Consider the following 16,812-nt stretch of genomic DNA (forward strand, 5'->3'; position numbering starts at 1 on the left):
CAAAAATTTCAGTGTTTCGAAACATTCAAGATAAAAACAAAAGAAGATTTTTTTTTTGCATTTATGTGTGTCAGTTAGTCATGTCTCAGGACTATTTGGAACCCCATGTAGCCCACCAGGCTCCCTGTCCATGGGATTTCCAAAGCAAGAATACTGCTGCTGCTGCTGCTGCTGCTAAGTCGCTTCAGTCGTGTCCGACTCTGTGCGACCCCATAGACGGCAGCCCACCAGGCTCCGCCGTCCCTGGGATTCTCCAGGCAAGAATACTGGAGTGGGTTGCCGTTTCCTTCTCCAGTGCATGAAAGGGAAAAGTGAAAGTGAAGTCGCTCAGTCGTCCGACTCTCAGCGACCCCATGGACTGTAGCCCACCAGGCTCCTCCGTCCATGGGAATTTTCCAGGCAAGAGTACTGGAGTGGGGTGCCATTGCCTTCTCCAAAGCAGTGGGTTGCAATTTTCTACTCCAGAGGATCTTCCTGACCCAGAGATCCAATCCCATCTCCTGCAACGGCAGGCAGATTCTACCGTGCCACCTGGGAAGTCCTTTTGCATTTATAATATTCTCTTAAGAGTTTATTATAAACTAGTATCACAGGCCACAAGGAAGTAAAAGGACTATGCCTTACAGAAAAAAGGCAAGGAGTTTAGGAGGACCAAGATGAGTGTAGGGCCTTGGTGGGTAGGGGGGCCTCTAAGGGAAATCAGACAAGCCAGTAAGACTCCTCGAACAAACAGGTGTGGTAATGTGGACCTAGGGAATCAGGCCCACTCCTCTGCAGAGATACTTCCACATCTCCAGACATGATCTACACTCTCCTGTGCAGATATATATTTAGAATCCTTTTTGGCAAACACATAGACTGTGTTGCCATTTTCTCTTGAGCAATCATAACCTACATGGACAATAAAAGTTACAGCCATAAAATCCACAAGGTCTTTGAAGTAGAAAGGAAGTGAAAGCTGCATCTTAATTTAATGTCATCACATAGGCTCACTGAAACATCAACTCTAGAACTTTATAAACTCCATTTTGCAAAACTGCTCCATAGAAACATACAAGTAACCAAATTTCTAGCGCATAGTATATGCAGCTGAATAAAACCTTGGTATGTAAATTCAGCTGTCACCCTCCTAAATAATTCAAATGCCACTTTCAGATTATTCTATATAAAGGCTTACATTTTAATTTAAATTACATTTAATGCTAATTGTGTAATTTTTTTTTTTTTTTACATAAGGCTACTATACTTTTCTGATCCATTAAGAATGAAATAACCATCAGGATCCAAGGGGCATCCATTTAATTCACAAAGATCATGATCTGTTAAGCCATTGAATAGGCAGTATATTGAATGCAAATAACTGGAGCTTTACCATGAAAGTTTTCTGATGCTGCACCTGAAGTTGTTCTTTACCTTCCTTAATGACTATTTCTAAATATCAACATAAAGAGGACCAGAAAATAAAAGTAGATCACAAACTAATAGTAAGGTAATTGCTAAAACTCTCAACTGATTAAAATTACATTTTCTATTTTATTTCAGTATCAGCTGCTGAAACAACTCTTTCTTACACGAGATTTCTTAATCTGGCTTCATGAGGCATCACTGGTGAAGTAGCACCATCTCCTTTCCAATTTATTCAAACTTCAGCAAATATCTTGGCTAAAATGAAACCAAATAACATTAAAAAGGCAAATAATAATATTTTTCCATAAAAGTTTTGATGATTCCATTTAAACCAAAATTGACATTTTAAGTAGAAGATGGTATATAAATATTAATCCACTTTACTAATATGGATACTCTTCAGAGTCAACAGCCATATTCCATAGACATTAAGTTTTATACTTCATCACTTTCTTAAAACAGAGGCAAAAATGGAATTAATATATCACAAGTAAATAAAAACTATGCATATGAAACTGAAATAATATCAAGCATCTTCTCTGACCACAATGCTATGAGATTAAAAATCATCTGTAAGAAAAAAGAACTGTAAAAAACACAAACTTATGGAGACCAAACCACATGTTACGAAACAATCAATTTATCACTGAACAAATCAAAGAAGAAATAAAATAAAAATGAATGAAAATGAAAACACAAAGATCCAAAACCCATGGGATACAGCAAAAACAGTTCTAAAAGGGAAGTTTATAGTAACACAATCTTGTTGTTGTCATTCAGTCACTCAGTCGTGTCCGACTCTTTGCAACCCCATGGGCTGCAGCATGCCAGGCTTCGCTGTCCATCATCTCCCAGAGCTTGCTCAAACCCGTATTCATTGAGTCAGTGATGCCACCCAACTATCTCATCCTCTGTCATCCCCTTCCTTTCCTACCTTCAATCTTTCCCAGCACCAGGGTCTTTTCCAATGAGTCAGTTCTTCGCATCAGGTGGCCAAAGTATTGGAGCTTCAGCTCCGGCATCAGTCCTTCCAATGAATATTCAGGGTTGATTTCCTTTAGGATTGACTGGTTTGATCTCCTTCAGTCCAAGGGACTCTCAAGAGTCTTCTCCAACACCACAGCTCAAAACCATCAATTCTTCGGTGTTCAGCCTTCTTTATGGTCCAACTCTCACATCCCATTAATGACTACTGGAACAAACCATCAGTTCAGTTCAGTTCAGTCACTCAGTCGTGTCTGACTCTTTGCAACCCCATGAACCACAGCACGCCAGGCCTCCCTGTCCGTCACCAACTCCCGGAGTCCACCTAAACCTATGTCCATCGAATCACTGATGCCATCCAACCATTTCATCCTCTGTCATTCCCTTCTCCTCCTGCCCTCAATCTTTCCCAGCATCAGGGTCTTTTCCAATGAGTCAGCTCTTCACATCAGGTGGCCAAAGTATTGGAGTTTCAGCTTCAACATCAGTCCTTCCAATGAACACCCAGGACTAATCTCCTTTAAGATGGACTGGTTGGATCTCCTTGCAGTCCAAGGGACTCTCAAGAGTCTTCTCATACACCATAGTTCAAAAGCATCAATTCTTCGGCGCTCAGCTTTCTTTATAGTCCAACTCTCACATCCATACATGACCACTGGAAAAACCATAGCCTTGACTAGACGGACCTTTGTTGGTAAAGTAATGTCTCTGCTTTTTAACATGCTATCTAGGTTGGTCATAACTTTCCTGCCAAGGAGTAAGCGTCTTTTAATTTCATGGCTGCAATCACCATCTGCAGTGATTTTGGAGCCCAGAAAAATAAAGTCAGCCACTGTTTCCACTGTTTCCCCATCTATCTGCCATGAAGTGATGGGACTGGATGCCATGATCTTAGTTTTCTGAATGTTGAGCTTTAAGCCAACTTTTTCACTCTCTTCTTTCTCTTTCATCAAGAGGCTCCTTAGTTCTTCCTCACTTTTTGCCATAAGGGTGGTGTCATTTGCATATCTGAGGTGATTATACGGGCCTTTGTCAGCAAAGTAATGTCTCTTCTTTTAATACAATCTTAACTTCAGGATATAAGGAAAATTTCAAATAAGGAACCTAACCTTACACCTAAAGTCTAGAGAAAGAAGAACAAACAAAACCCAAACTTAGTAGAAGGAAAGAAATCACAAAGATCAGAGCAGAAACTCAACCTTATGTCGCAGCCTGGATGGGAATGGAGTTTGGGGGAAAATGGATACATGTATATGTATGGCTGAATCCCTTCACTGTTCACCTGAATCTATCACAACATTGTTAATATGTTATACTCTAATACAAAATAAAAAGTTTCTTTTTAAGAGATCAGAGCAGAAATAAATGAAATAGAGACAAAAAAATAGCAAAAATCAACTAAACTAAAATCCAGTTTTTTGAAAAGATAAGGGAAACTGATAAACTTATTGCCAGATTCATCAAGAAAAAAGGAAGAGGACTCAAATCAATAAAATTAGAAATGAAAAAGGAGAAGTTACAAGGGACACCAGAGAAATATAAAGGATCATAAGAGATTACTACAAGCAACTATAAGCCAATAAAATGGGCAACTTTGAATACATGAGCAATTTCTTAGAAAGGTACAATCTTCTGAGACTGAACCAGGAAGAAATAAAAAACATGAATACACCAATCACAAGTACTGAAATTGAAACTGTAATTTAAAAACTTCCAACAAACAAAAGTCCAGGAACATATGGCTTCACAGGTGAATTCAATCCAACATTTAGAGAAGAGTTAACACCTATCCTTCCAAAACTATTCCAAAATATTTCAGAGGAAGGAACACTTCAAACTCATTCTATGAGGCCACCATCTACTTGATACCAAAATCAGAGAAAGATACCACAAAACAAAAGAAAGAAAATTACAAGCCAATATAACTGATGAACATAGAAAATCCTAAACAAAATACTACTAAACCAAATCCAACAATATATTAAAAGGATCATACACCACGATTAAGTGGGATTTATCTCAGGGATGTAAGGATTTTTCAATATCCACAAATCAATCAGTGTGATTCACCACATTATAAGTTGAAGAAGATTAACAACCAAATGATCATCTCAATAGATGCAGGAAAAGCTTTTGACAAAATTCAACACCCATTTATGGTAATAAACCCCCAGAAGGGGGTTTAGAGGGAACCTACCTCAACGTAACAAAGGCTATAAATGACAAACCTATAACTAACATGATACTGAACAGTGAAAAACTGAAAGCATTTCTTCTATGATCAGAAACAAAACAAGGATGTCCACTCTTACCACTTTTATTGAACACAGTTTTAGAAGTCCTAGCCACAGCAATCAGAGTAGAGAAAGAAATAAAAGGAATCTAAATTGGAAAAGAAAAACTGTCACTGTTTGCAGATGATTCTATACATAGAAAATCCTACAGATGCTACCAGAAAACTACTAGAGCTCATCAATGCATCTGGTAATGTTGTAGGATACAAAATTCATACACAGAAATCTCTTGCTTTTCTATACACTAACAACAAAAGATCAGAAAGAGAAATTCAAGAAACAATCCTATTTACCATCACATCAAAAAGAGTAAAACACAAAGGAATAAACGTATCTAGGAAGGCAAAAGATTTATATCCCCAAAACTATAAAACGTGACAAAAGAAATGGAAGATGACACAAACATTTCCAACCCAAGAAAATCCTTGTTCTTGGATTGGAAGAATCAATTTGTCAAAACGACTATACTTCCCAAGGATATTTACAGGTTCAATGAAATCTCTATCACATTACCAATGGCATTTTTCAAAAAATTAGAAAAAGTTTTTAAATTTGTATGGAAACACACACACACACACACACAAAACCAGATGAGTCAAAGCAATCATGAGAAAGAAAAAATGGAACGACAAAATGGAGCTGGAGGAGTCCGGCTCCCTGACTGCAGACTATACTACAAAGCTACAGCAATCAAAACAGTATGGTACTGGCACAAAAATAGAAACACAGAACAGGAGAGAAAGCCTGCTTGGCATATAAAAGCTATGTTTACACTACACCATAGTCTACTAAGCATTATGTCTAAAAAAAATGTAGGGGCTTCCCTGGTGGCTCAGTGGTAAAAAATCTGCCTGCCAATATAGGAGATATGGGTTCAATTTCTGATATGGGAAGATCCCACATGACACGAAGCAACTAAACCTGTGCACCACAACTACAGAGCCTGTGTTCTAGAACCCCGGAGCTGCAACTACTGAGCCCACATGCTGCAACTCACACACCCTAGAGCCCACGCTCTGTAACAACAGAAGCCACTACAATGAGAAGCCCACATACCACTAGAGAGTAGTCCCTGCTCTGTGCAACTAGAGAAAAGCCTGTACAGCAATGAAGACCCAGCACAGCCAAAAATAAATAAAATAAATAAAAATTTAAAAATAAAAAACAATGTACTCACCTTAATTCAAAAATACATTTTTTGTGAAGAAATGCTAACCATCATCTGAGCCTTCAGCCACTCATAGTAGTAAAATCAAAGATCACTGATCAGAGATCACCATAAAAAACATAATAATGGAAAAGTCTGAAACATTGCAAGAAATGCCAAAATGTGACACAGAGACATGAAGTGAACAAATGCAGTTTAAAAAATGGCATCAATAGACTTGCTCAATGCAGGGTTGTCATAAAGCTAAATCTATAAAGAATGTAATATTGTGAAGCACATAAAGAGGAGCAAAATTTTAAAAAGCATGCCTATAAAAAGTTGTCAGCCCAAGGTAAATTCAAATTTTCCTTCCTGGAACTTTCCTTTCTGGAACTTTCTTCCCAAATATTCTCCACCCGAAGCTAGTTAAATCCCCAGATGGTGAACCCACCCATATGGAGGGGCCAACTGTACTTAGAAGTCATCCACTAATACACAGTCACTGAAGCTACGGAGAATGAATGAAATCATCCAGGAATAATGTGAACAGTGGAAGAGAATGAGGAAAAAAGTCACACAGGTGAGAATTAAGTGAGAGGGATGTAGCAGAAGGAAGGAAGGAGTTTTCATGGAAAAGTCATCAACAGTGTTGACTACCAAAGGGTTTACATAAGGTTTTAAAAATGTCCATTTGATTTATCAATTGAGATTGTCACTCATTTTCTTAAAATACTGAAAGAAAAAGGAAACATTCAACATGTTTTCCCAAGGACAAGAGAGAGCTAATATTTCACATAAAAAGAAGCCAGCTGAAAAACAAGTGTCTAAAACTTGATGAGAGCATATCTAATAATGATATCAAAGGACACAAGCAGGAATGTAATGAAGACTCATTGCTAGAACAAATGTGATCACCGATCTAACGTTAACTCTTTTTCCACAGGATTATTATACATTGCTAATGAGAATACTAATTAACCCAATCAACTACAGTGGTTGCTTGGAATCATTTAGCAAAATGTTAATAATTTGTGTTAACAGGTGTCCATTATCTAATCTGAAATTCTATACCTAAAAATTTATCCTGAAGAATATACTTGTATTGAACAAAATGATATGTACAAGATTACTCATTACAGCACTGACTGAAGTGGAAAAAGACTGGAAATAACCCAACTATACATCAAGACACAACTTTAGTTATAGTATATCCATACAAACTATGTATCTGTGAAAAAAAGTTAGGATGTTCTCTATGTACTGATATGAAAATCTTTTGGATATAGATATATAAAGCAAAAACTAAAAGTACAGAAAAGTGTGAAGTTACTTTTGGTCTATAAAAGCAGAAAAAATAGAATACTATTTGTATTTCCTTGAATATAAATGAAGCATCTGGAGAGCTAAGAATCTAGAACAGTGGTTACCTACAGAGGAGCAGATGGTGGACAGGACAGGATGGCAGAAAAGAATAAGACTTCACAAGTTAACATTTTCATGGTTTATGAACCACGAGAATATATGACCTACTTGAAAATTGAACTAAAAAACGGTTTCAATTTTGAATGTAATGATTTCTAGACTCAAGATTAAAAGGTGACAGAAATAAACGGTCGAGTTTAAGCTTCATCTATTTTCTCCATGAAGCAACTGAGGGAATAAGGAGAAATGAAAGGATTGAAAACGATATGGCTAGAAGAAAACGACGTTTGAAACAGAAGCTGTAGAGAATGGAATTGGGAGTTTTGAAAATACATTGGACATGACTAAGAATTGTACATATTAAAAAAAAAAGATACGTTGACCGTGTTCAGTAAAATATGTGCCACCTATAACTGTGTCATCTTGTGGAAAGAGGATATGTAAAAGTCATCTTTCAGGATAATTTACATAGGCATATGACAGCATGAAGAAATGCCAAACCAGATCAATCCCTGCTCCCCACCGCCCGCCCCATTCTTTGTCCCCGGTGTATTTCCAGAGCCTAGCACAATGCCTGGAACAGGCTGACGCTCAAAAATTCAACAATTCAATAAATCCATTAATTTTGGCCTTAAGGGAAATCAAGAAAGCAGCCCTTTGTATCAAAGTCAGAACAATGGAATTTGTCCTGTTTCTGTACGCTATTTTCAATACGCGAAGGGAGTGTCAAATTTAGCGAGAGGCAGACAACGGAAAGAAGAGTCTCTCCGATCGAGATCATAAAGGTTACGTTTCCCGAACCCTCCACCTCTCAAAATCCCGGACTCTTTCCCAGCCTGGAGAATGTGGGTAAACGATTGCGGACGTGGTCCGACCGGCCCGGTAAAGTGAAAGAATGTTGGTCGTTCAGTCGCCTCTGACCGCAAGGACTGTAGCCTGCCAGGCTCCTCTGTCCAAGCAATTCTCCGGGCAACTCTCCGGAATACTGGAGTGGGTAGCCATGCCCTCCTCCAGAGGATCTTCCTCACCCAGGAATCCAACCCGAGTCTCCTGCATTCAAGGCAGATTCTTTATCGCCTGAGCCACCAGGGAAGCCCAAAAGGTACCCTGAATCGGGAAGGAGGCCACAAATCCTTCATTCGTTCAGCTCACCATGTTTCCCCCCTTAGATGGCTCGCCGCGGAGTGTTCTGAATGTTCACGTACCCTTGAGTGTGTCACACATACTGATTAACGGTTCACGACACTCTTAAAATCACAGACAGAATGGCCGAGCAACCACACACACGCAGCATCATACGAAAACACCTCTGCCTCCTGCATTCCCAGAATACTCTGCGTCTTACGCTGGGAGCGGAAGGTGGGGGGAGGGAATATAAATTCTGCGCCTGCGCAAAGAGTAGGTTAAGGTTTCCTAACGGCTAGAAATTCTGCACATGCGCAAATTGTAGGCGGACGCTTCAAGTGGTTTATATACGGGGAGGGTAGCTCCTACCCGCTCGGCCTCGGATACAGCCAATGAAAAGTTTTGCTTTTTAGTGCTGTTACATAATGACACAAGGGTTCCTTGGTGGCTCAGCCATACAGAATCCGCCTGCCATGCAGGAGACGCTGGTTTGATCCCTGGGTCGGGAAGATCCCGTGGAGAAGGAAATGACTACCCACTCCAGTATTCTTGCCTGGAGAATCCCATGGACAGTGAAGCCTGGGTTCGCCAAGAGTCGGACACGACTGAAGCGACTGAGCACGCACGCATAATGACACATGTGGGGAAAAGCCAAGAAGATGTATTAATAAAAGATTTCTACTGTGGCTATAAGTCTGCGGCATTCGATTTTCAACTTTTTTTTTTCTTCTCCCAGTTCCAAAGACAAAAAACACGAAGATTTTAAAAATAAGATTTTTTTACTAGCGGGTAGTGCCAGCGGCGGCTCGCTGAAGAAGCCTGAAAATGAACAAAACCTCACTCGCAAGCCTATTCCACCAACCCACGCTAGTCTTAAGTCCCCAATGTCTTTATCTCCGCTTCAAATGGGTTCTTGGGCCATAGAGCCTTCATCGAGAGAACTCATGCGATTAGGCGCGGGAGAAGTAGCTTCAGTGCGACGCTGACGAATAATTCTCAGGTACTCCCGGCTTATCCCTGTTGTTTCCCCAGCCACCGTGCTCCTGCCCCAGGTGGCTCCGCCCCTTTGCCCACTCCAGCATTAACTGTGCTGCCCGCGCACCTGGCTTGCGGACTGCTCTGCGGCTTCCTGCGGGGACCTACTCCCACTGTAGCGCGCCACGACGGTCCGGGAGACGCTCCTCGAGAGGAGATGCGCGGCCGACTCCCCCTCCCGGCACCCAGCGGGCCTAGGACGTGGCCTTCTCCGTGGCGCGACGGCGACTGGGGGTCACCCACGAGGGGCTGACCTGGAGGAGAGTTTTCTGTTAACCTAGGGCGTCCTGGATTCGGAGCCGGAACTGACCCTCCAAGACTAGCTGTGGGAGCTGCAGCAGCGGCGGGAGGAGGAGGAGCGACGGCGGCAGCGGCGACGGGAGGAGAGGCGGCAGCAGAAGTTACGGGCCAGCCAGCAGGTGCTCCCGGGCCGTATGCCAATACTGCTCAGTGCTGGTGCATCACCGGCGCGCCCTGCGCCTTCAGGTGAGCCAGGAACCGTTCCTGGAGGTGGTGAGCGCCGCGCTGCGGCGGCCCGAGCCCGCCCTGGTGCTGAACAAGGTGGACCTGCTGGATCTGCCCGGCGTCCTGCTGCTCCACCTGCCCCCCCATGGTGGGCCCCAAGCTGCTGATCGTGCTGGGAAACAAGGTGGACCTTATGCCCCAGGACACTCCCGACTACCAACAGCGACTCCAGGAGCGACTGTGGGACGACTATCGGCGCCGGGCTGCTGCCGCCCCGTGGCTACCGAAGGCCACAACATCTCAGCGGGGACCGGCCCCCGGACGGGGAGGAGAATGCGAATCTTCCGTCCGAGATCTGCACGGTACTCGGAGACGCGCGGCTCATTAGCGCCAAGACTGGCTATGGAGTTGAGGAGTTGATCTCCGCGCTCCAGCGCTCTTGGCGCTACTGCGGAGACGTCTACCTGGTTGGCGCAACCAACGCTGGCAAGTCCACTCTTTTTAATACGCTTCTGGAGTCCGATTATTGCATCGCCAAAGGCGCTGAAGCTATCGACAGGGCCACCATCTCCCCTTGGCCTGGTTAGACTTGGGGCGCCCATCTCCTTCGTTTTCAGAAAAGTTGTAATTCTGATCGTGTTTCAGGCACCTCATTCTGTATCCTTCAGTGTCCAGCAGGGGCTGGTGGGATGCTTCCCTTTAAACAAATTGTCTCCCTACTTTGGTCACATTTCTCTTCCATATCAGCTTAGTGCTTGTAAATTCAGTATATGTTGTAGTAACTTGTCAGTAGAAATAATTAGAGTACTCTGATGTTCAAGCCACTGTTCTAAACACTGAACCAGGGGACAAAGCAGTGTCTGCTCTCTTGGAGGTTTCCCTTGTAGCTTTAGTCCTTTGTTTCTCCAGAAAATCCTCCTTTTACTTTCTACACTTCCTCCACTCCTGTCTTCCTCTTTATATCTTGAATTTACTCATGAGAATATTATACAGATTTTTTTTTATTATTATTTACTTATTTGGGGTTGTGCTGGGTCTTTGTTGCTGTGTGTGGGCTTTCTCTAGTTGCAGCCAATGGGGACTACTCTTCACTGCAGTGCAGGGGGCTTCTCTTGTTGATCACAAGCTCTAGGGTACATGGGCTTCAGTAGTTACCCCTTCCAGGCTCTAGAGCACTGGCTCAGTAGTTGTGGCGCACAGGCTTAGTTGCTCCACAGCATGTGAAATCTTCCCTGGACAGGGGATGGAACCCATGTCCCCTGAATTGGCAGGTGGATTTTATCCATTGTACCACCAGGGAAGTCCCTACTATACAGATTTAACATTTGAATTCTTATGCAATATGATTTGTGGCTTTGTTGAGAAGAAATGTCAAATACGTGGCTTTAAGAAACATCTGTAATAATTGCAAAATAGGTGCTTCTGTGACCCTGTTTGTATTTACCAGGTTTATATTGGTTGGTAGATTTTCATTGTATAAAATAAGTTCCTTCTTTTTTTCTTAAGGAAAATCAGTCAGCTTGGTTTACAGTTGTGGCTTCCAACTTCCTTCCTGTTTCATTGGACAAGGCGGATACTATATATCAGAAGAAGCACACAGGTCATATGCTACTGAAGGTGAGGCAGCCTGCTTTGATGGTTGCATAACACCATCAAAGTGTTATGGATGATAACACCCTGGTAGTTCCACAGCCCTGATAAAAAGCCTTTGTTGGACAGAACCATCTTTGTTACACCATCAGTTAGCTCTCCCTGACCTTGTTCACCTTGAGGATTTTGGCTATAAAGTGAGATGGGCTCTGATGAGAAAAGGGATGTTGGACTGGACTGACCTCAGGATACTGACAGAGCTGGGTTTTCTCTAGGTGACACTGTCCAATATGGTAGCCACATGTGGATATTTCAATAAGTTAATTAAGATTAAATAAACTTTAAAATTTAGTTCTTTACTTGCACTAGCCACTTTTCAACTGCCCAGTGGTCACATCATTTCAAAAAGTTGCACTGGATAATGTGAGTGAGGAGACGTTGGATTTTCTCACAACTGGGTGATGCTACTGGCATGTAGTGGGTGAAGGCCAGAGATGATGATAAACATAATGCATGCACAGGACAGCCCCTCACAACACTGAATTATCTGGTCCACATGTGAGTAGTGCTGAGTTGAGAAGTCCTTGTCTGGGTGGAAAAGCTCTCCTCCCAGATTCTTAATCACAGACACTTAGAGACTATCGTACATCCTCTCTCCTGCTTACTTGATCCTTCCTTTGACCTGTTAAGCAGTGTGTGAAAATTTCTCTGATCTTTCAGAAACAAAACTCAAGTGTCCCGCTCCTTCTTCTTCTTTACAATCAAGCTGACTCTTGCTCCTCACCTCCCATCCTCTGCAGTCCCTTCTGTGCCCTTTCTGTGCCACTGAAATTGTTCCAAGTTCACCAGAGACTGGGGCCTGTTTATAGTTCTTTAACCAGACCTGCATACACACTGTTGGCTAGCCTGTAGTGTATGATGGTTAAGGTCACTGGACCAAGGCTGGGTTCAAATCCTACTCTGCTCCACCACTTAGTGAAGCTGTGTGACTTCAGGCAAGTTTCCTTTACCTCTGTCTGTTGTGACCACACCATGAGGTTGTGGAGAAGATCCAGTACCAGGGCACCATTGTCACTGCTGTGTAAGTGTTTGTGGTGATGAGGAGGGGGTTGGGACATAGCTCCTGCAAAAATACCAGGTGCAGCCAATGCAGATGTGATTTACATTAATGAATGCTCATACAACTAAAAATAAGTCAAAATGCACACTTGCCTTTCAACCAGGATAAAACCAACCTGACTTCAGAAGCAAATGCTTCTTTCTCTCTGGACTTCCTAAAAACGCCAGAGTGAAATTAAGACTCCATTGAAATAACTGGCCTAAAGTTTATGCTCCAGACATATGTAGGATTTGAGGGCAGGGCTCCGCCTTCATGCATCTGTGTAGTCTTCAGGGTGGACTCACTGATACTTCTCAAAGTGACACTCAGGTTTCTCTCCCCTCATCATACAGTTTCTTGGACCGCTCTGTGCCTCCTCCTTGCCTTCTGATTTTCATTCATCTCCCAAGTCAAAGTCAATCCTGCCTCCTAATCATCACTGAGACCAGCCTCACAGTCCAAACTGTAGCCTGCTTTCTGAGATTATGAGGTATAATCTAGACTCCAGTTTTATTGTCTTCCTTCCACCCCCACCCCACTACAGCTGTAGTTCTCAACCAGGTTGACTCGTACCACAAGGCAACATTTGGCAAAGCTTGGAGACAGTTTTGCTTTTCACAGCCTGATGGACACTGAGTAGAGGCTGCTAAAAGTCATGCAGTACACAGGACAGTTTCCTCCGACAAAAAATTATTCAGCCTAAAAGGTCAATGGTGCTGAGGTTGACAAACCCTGCACTACACAAATTTTTCCAAAATACAAAGCAGGTCACAGTATTATTTTTTATTCTTTTCTCTTTCCTGCATATAATTCCTTGTTAGTTCCACATTACTGAGAGAAATCTCAACTGATAGCCTCATCACTATTACACACACACACGTACACCTAACATACTCTATACAGTTAAACTACAGTTCTCTGAACTCATCATCCTTTTTCCAGTTTTTGTGTCTATATATGATTCTAACCCACAATACCTTTGCACTGAGTCATCTATTTTTCAAAATTCTGCTCTTCACATTTTCCTTGACCAAATCACATTCATTACTCTCTTTACAACCATAGTACTTAATAGACGACTCTCATCACTTTTCTTACCCTATAAATTATTTACTTGCTACTTCCACCTTCTGATTTCCTGGGGGATCAGGGACCATATTGTAACATCTTTGTGTCCTGAGTGCTAAACACAGAGAGATCTATTAATATTTCCAATACATGGAAACACTTCTAAACACAGAGCTGAATCTTACCCATTTGCCATGTACCCTTCAATTCTAATGAGGCAGGGAGTAACTTCTGTCCAGCTAGGCCTGTAAGAACTAAGGTGTTTGGAAGGTCGTTGCCTTAATTGTCCAGTTACTATGTCTAAAGCTTTATGGAGGGTTGTCAAAACAGTGTAAGCTAATAAAACAAGATTCTGCTGTCTGGGGTGACCACCAGATGGATGCCACGGGGCCCTTGTCACTGGGATCCATAGGCTTCATCCCGTCACAGAGCTCCTGGGCTTTTCATTTGATCTAGAAGTGATTGTTTTTTTTTCAATAGTTTAATGGTTAAAAGGGTTTTATTCTTGATACCTGTACAATATTATCTTATCAGTGCCTTACTTAATATTAGAGTTATCAGGGGTTTCATTTGAATCTCCAAATAACTTCATCTCCTCCCAGTGGAAGGTTCCAGTGGGTAGAGAAGAAAGAATGGCAGGATTTCCTCCTCTTGTTGCTGAAGACATCACATTAGATGAAGGACTTGAGGAATCTGAAGCAGTGGCTGACATCAAGTTCTCTTCTGCAGGTAATTTTACACCAAGCACTTTTCAAAAGGGGAATAATGTAGCCTTCCTGATGTTTTGGGCTTCCCTGGTGGCTCAGATGGTAAAGAAACTGCCTGCAGTGTGGGAGACCTGGGTCCATCCCTGGGTCAGGAAGATCCCCTGGAGAAGGAACTGGCAACCCACTCCAGTGTTCTTGCCTGGAGAATCCCATGGACAGAGGAGCCTGGTGGGTTACAGTCTATGTGGTCCCAAAGAGTTGGACACGACTGAGCAACTAACACATACACACTGATGTTTTAGCATATTTTTATAGTCGTGTATAAAAATATGCATGTATTTTATGCATAAAAATATGCATGTATATGTTGCCTTAACCAACATTAACTGAAAATTTTAAGAAATACATGCTAGATTATTCATAAGATGCAACCTACTCTGAAAATGAATCTGTACATTTTCACAAATGCATTGTATGCTTTAAAAAAAAAATGACAGCAGTAGCTTCCCTTGGGTCTCCATCTGGAGCTGTGTTTGGTGTTTTTAATAGGATGGTTGCTAACACCATCTGTATTCTGTCGTGTGCCTACATAGGTTGGGTAGCAGTAAGACCAAAGTTTAAATTAAGGACTGCACCTCCGAGGCTATACACCTCAAGGGACAGTGCTGACATTGTACAATCTGCAGAAAAAGAAAAAAAGATAGCTGTATGAAGCTGACCTGTTCACATTGAAGATGAACTATATAGAATATACTGTGTACATCACATTGCGTTTTATTAAATATCGCTATAATAAAGCCCCCTCACTCTTTTTAAACTACCAAGGACCATGCCTCTTTTTAATGAATTGAGTTTGTAAACACATTTTTTTGGTAGGGTACGTACATGTGTGTATCTGTGATTCAAACACACCTAAAAAGAAGTTCTGTTACATTCAGGTTTCTCCCACTAGTATTTGTTATTGAGACCAGATGGCATTTCTTATTTAGAATCTAAAGAGCAGCTTAGCAGTTGGCGTAAGAGAAAATGGCAGGAAGTCAATGTCTCCAAAATACACTGGCTTAAATGAAAAAGAAATGAGTAAGTGGCTGTGCTTCAAGTAGTCAGCCAAGCACCCAACTGGGGAACACACCATGGCTTCCATCTCTGGGTCTAAGGTGGCTGCTCAGGTTGTCATCCTTTACATAGCAATGAGAAGAAGAGAGTGAAGAGCATGCAGCTACCTTACTGAAAAAAAGAGAAAAGCTGGAAGTTGCCCACATCATAGTGTCCAGTGGTCAACAGTTCCATGGCCACACACCCCCATGGGGGAGCTGGAGGATGTAGACAGAAATGTGGAGTCAGATTTTTATTACTTAAGGGAAGAAACAGTGAAATAAATCTGGAAAACAAGTAGAAGTTTCCCTTACATAATCTAAAAGTACCCAAAGATCTTAGAAAATGATTTATATCTTTTTGGTATCTGAGATCTATTCTGCAAGGATAAGAGCACTTCAACTATTTTCTCAGCATTTGCCTGTAAACACTGTACATAAAACATTACACCAGTCAGAAGTCTGTACCTTTATGTATTCTTAGTTGAGTAAGTGGCACTATAGCTGTGGACAATGAATTGGTGAGTCAAGTCCCAGGTCCCAGTGTTGAGATAAATACTCGTGGAGTAGGCTGGCCTGAAATGCAGATCCATGAACTTCCTATAGACTCAGGTTTACCATGAACTTAATAGTCCAGGTTCTCTGTCAACAGGTACACTCTAGCCCCCTTCTCACTAAGTAAGTCATTGTTGGATAAACGGTATTTTAAAATGAAACTGGTAAAAAAAAAAACAAAAAAAAACTTCATAGATCTCACTTTCATCATGTTTCAAAGTGAATACTATTGGCATATTGGGGAAGGTGGTACTATATGTGCATCCCTCATCCCTAGATACTAAATGCCACTACAGTTCAGTCGCTCAGTCATGTCCGACTCTTTGCGACCCAATGAATCACTGCACGCCAGGCCTCCCTGTCCATCACCAACTCCCAGAGTTTACCCAAACCCATGTCCATCAAGTCGGTGATGCCATCCAACCATCTCATCCTCTGTCGTCCCCTTCTCCTCCTGCCCCCAATCCTTCCCAGCATTAGGGTCTTTTCCAATGAGTCAACTCTTTGCATCAGGTGGCCAAAGTATTGGAGTTTCAGCTTCAACATCAGTCCTTCCAATGAACACCCAGGGCTGATCTCCTTTAGGATGGACTGGTTGGATCTCCTTGCAGTCCAAGGGACTCTCAAGAGTCTTCTCCAACACCACAGTTCAAAAGCATCAATTCTTCGGCGCTCAGCTTTCTTCACCGTCCAACTCTCGCATCCATACATGACCACTGGAAAAACCATAGCCTTGACTAGACAGACCTTTGCTGGCAAAGTAATGTCTCTGCTTTTAAATATGCTATCTAAAATAAAATAAAATAAAATAAAAAATAAA

The 16,812-nt window shown here is 42.0% G+C and overlaps 1 protein-coding gene, 1 long non-coding RNA gene and 1 pseudogene across 2 annotated transcripts in view; 2 read left to right on the forward strand and 1 right to left on the reverse strand.

The window, feature by feature from the left end:
* Positions 1–15,161, forward strand: part of LOC145544936 (nitric oxide-associated protein 1-like) — a 33,622-nt gene extending 18,461 nt beyond the window's left edge. Inside the window, exons 3-5 of the mRNA XM_081588337.1 lie at positions 11,386–11,496; positions 14,239–14,365; positions 14,937–15,161. Coding sequence (XP_081444463.1) covers positions 11,386–11,496; positions 14,239–14,365; positions 14,937–15,055 — 357 coding nt within the window. The 3' untranslated portion in view covers positions 15,056–15,161. The remainder of the gene's footprint in view (positions 1–11,385; positions 11,497–14,238; positions 14,366–14,936) is intronic.
* Positions 2,035–8,590, reverse strand: LOC145544945 (uncharacterized). The gene is made up of 3 exons (XR_014081747.1): positions 8,460–8,590; positions 5,863–5,988; positions 2,035–3,514 (listed from the first exon to the last, which is right to left on the reverse strand). It is a non-coding gene; the product is annotated as an uncharacterized LOC145544945 (long non-coding RNA).
* LOC145538700 (nitric oxide-associated protein 1 pseudogene) lies at positions 8,690–10,466 on the forward strand (annotated as a pseudogene).
* Positions 15,162–16,812: the final 1,651 nt, after the last annotated feature.

The sequence above is a fragment of the Giraffa tippelskirchi genome, chromosome 1, assembly GCF_054371585.1.
Source record: "Giraffa tippelskirchi isolate mGirTip1 chromosome 1, T2T-mGirTip1v1.2.pri, whole genome shotgun sequence".
NCBI lineage: Eukaryota > Metazoa > Chordata > Mammalia > Artiodactyla > Giraffidae > Giraffa > Giraffa tippelskirchi.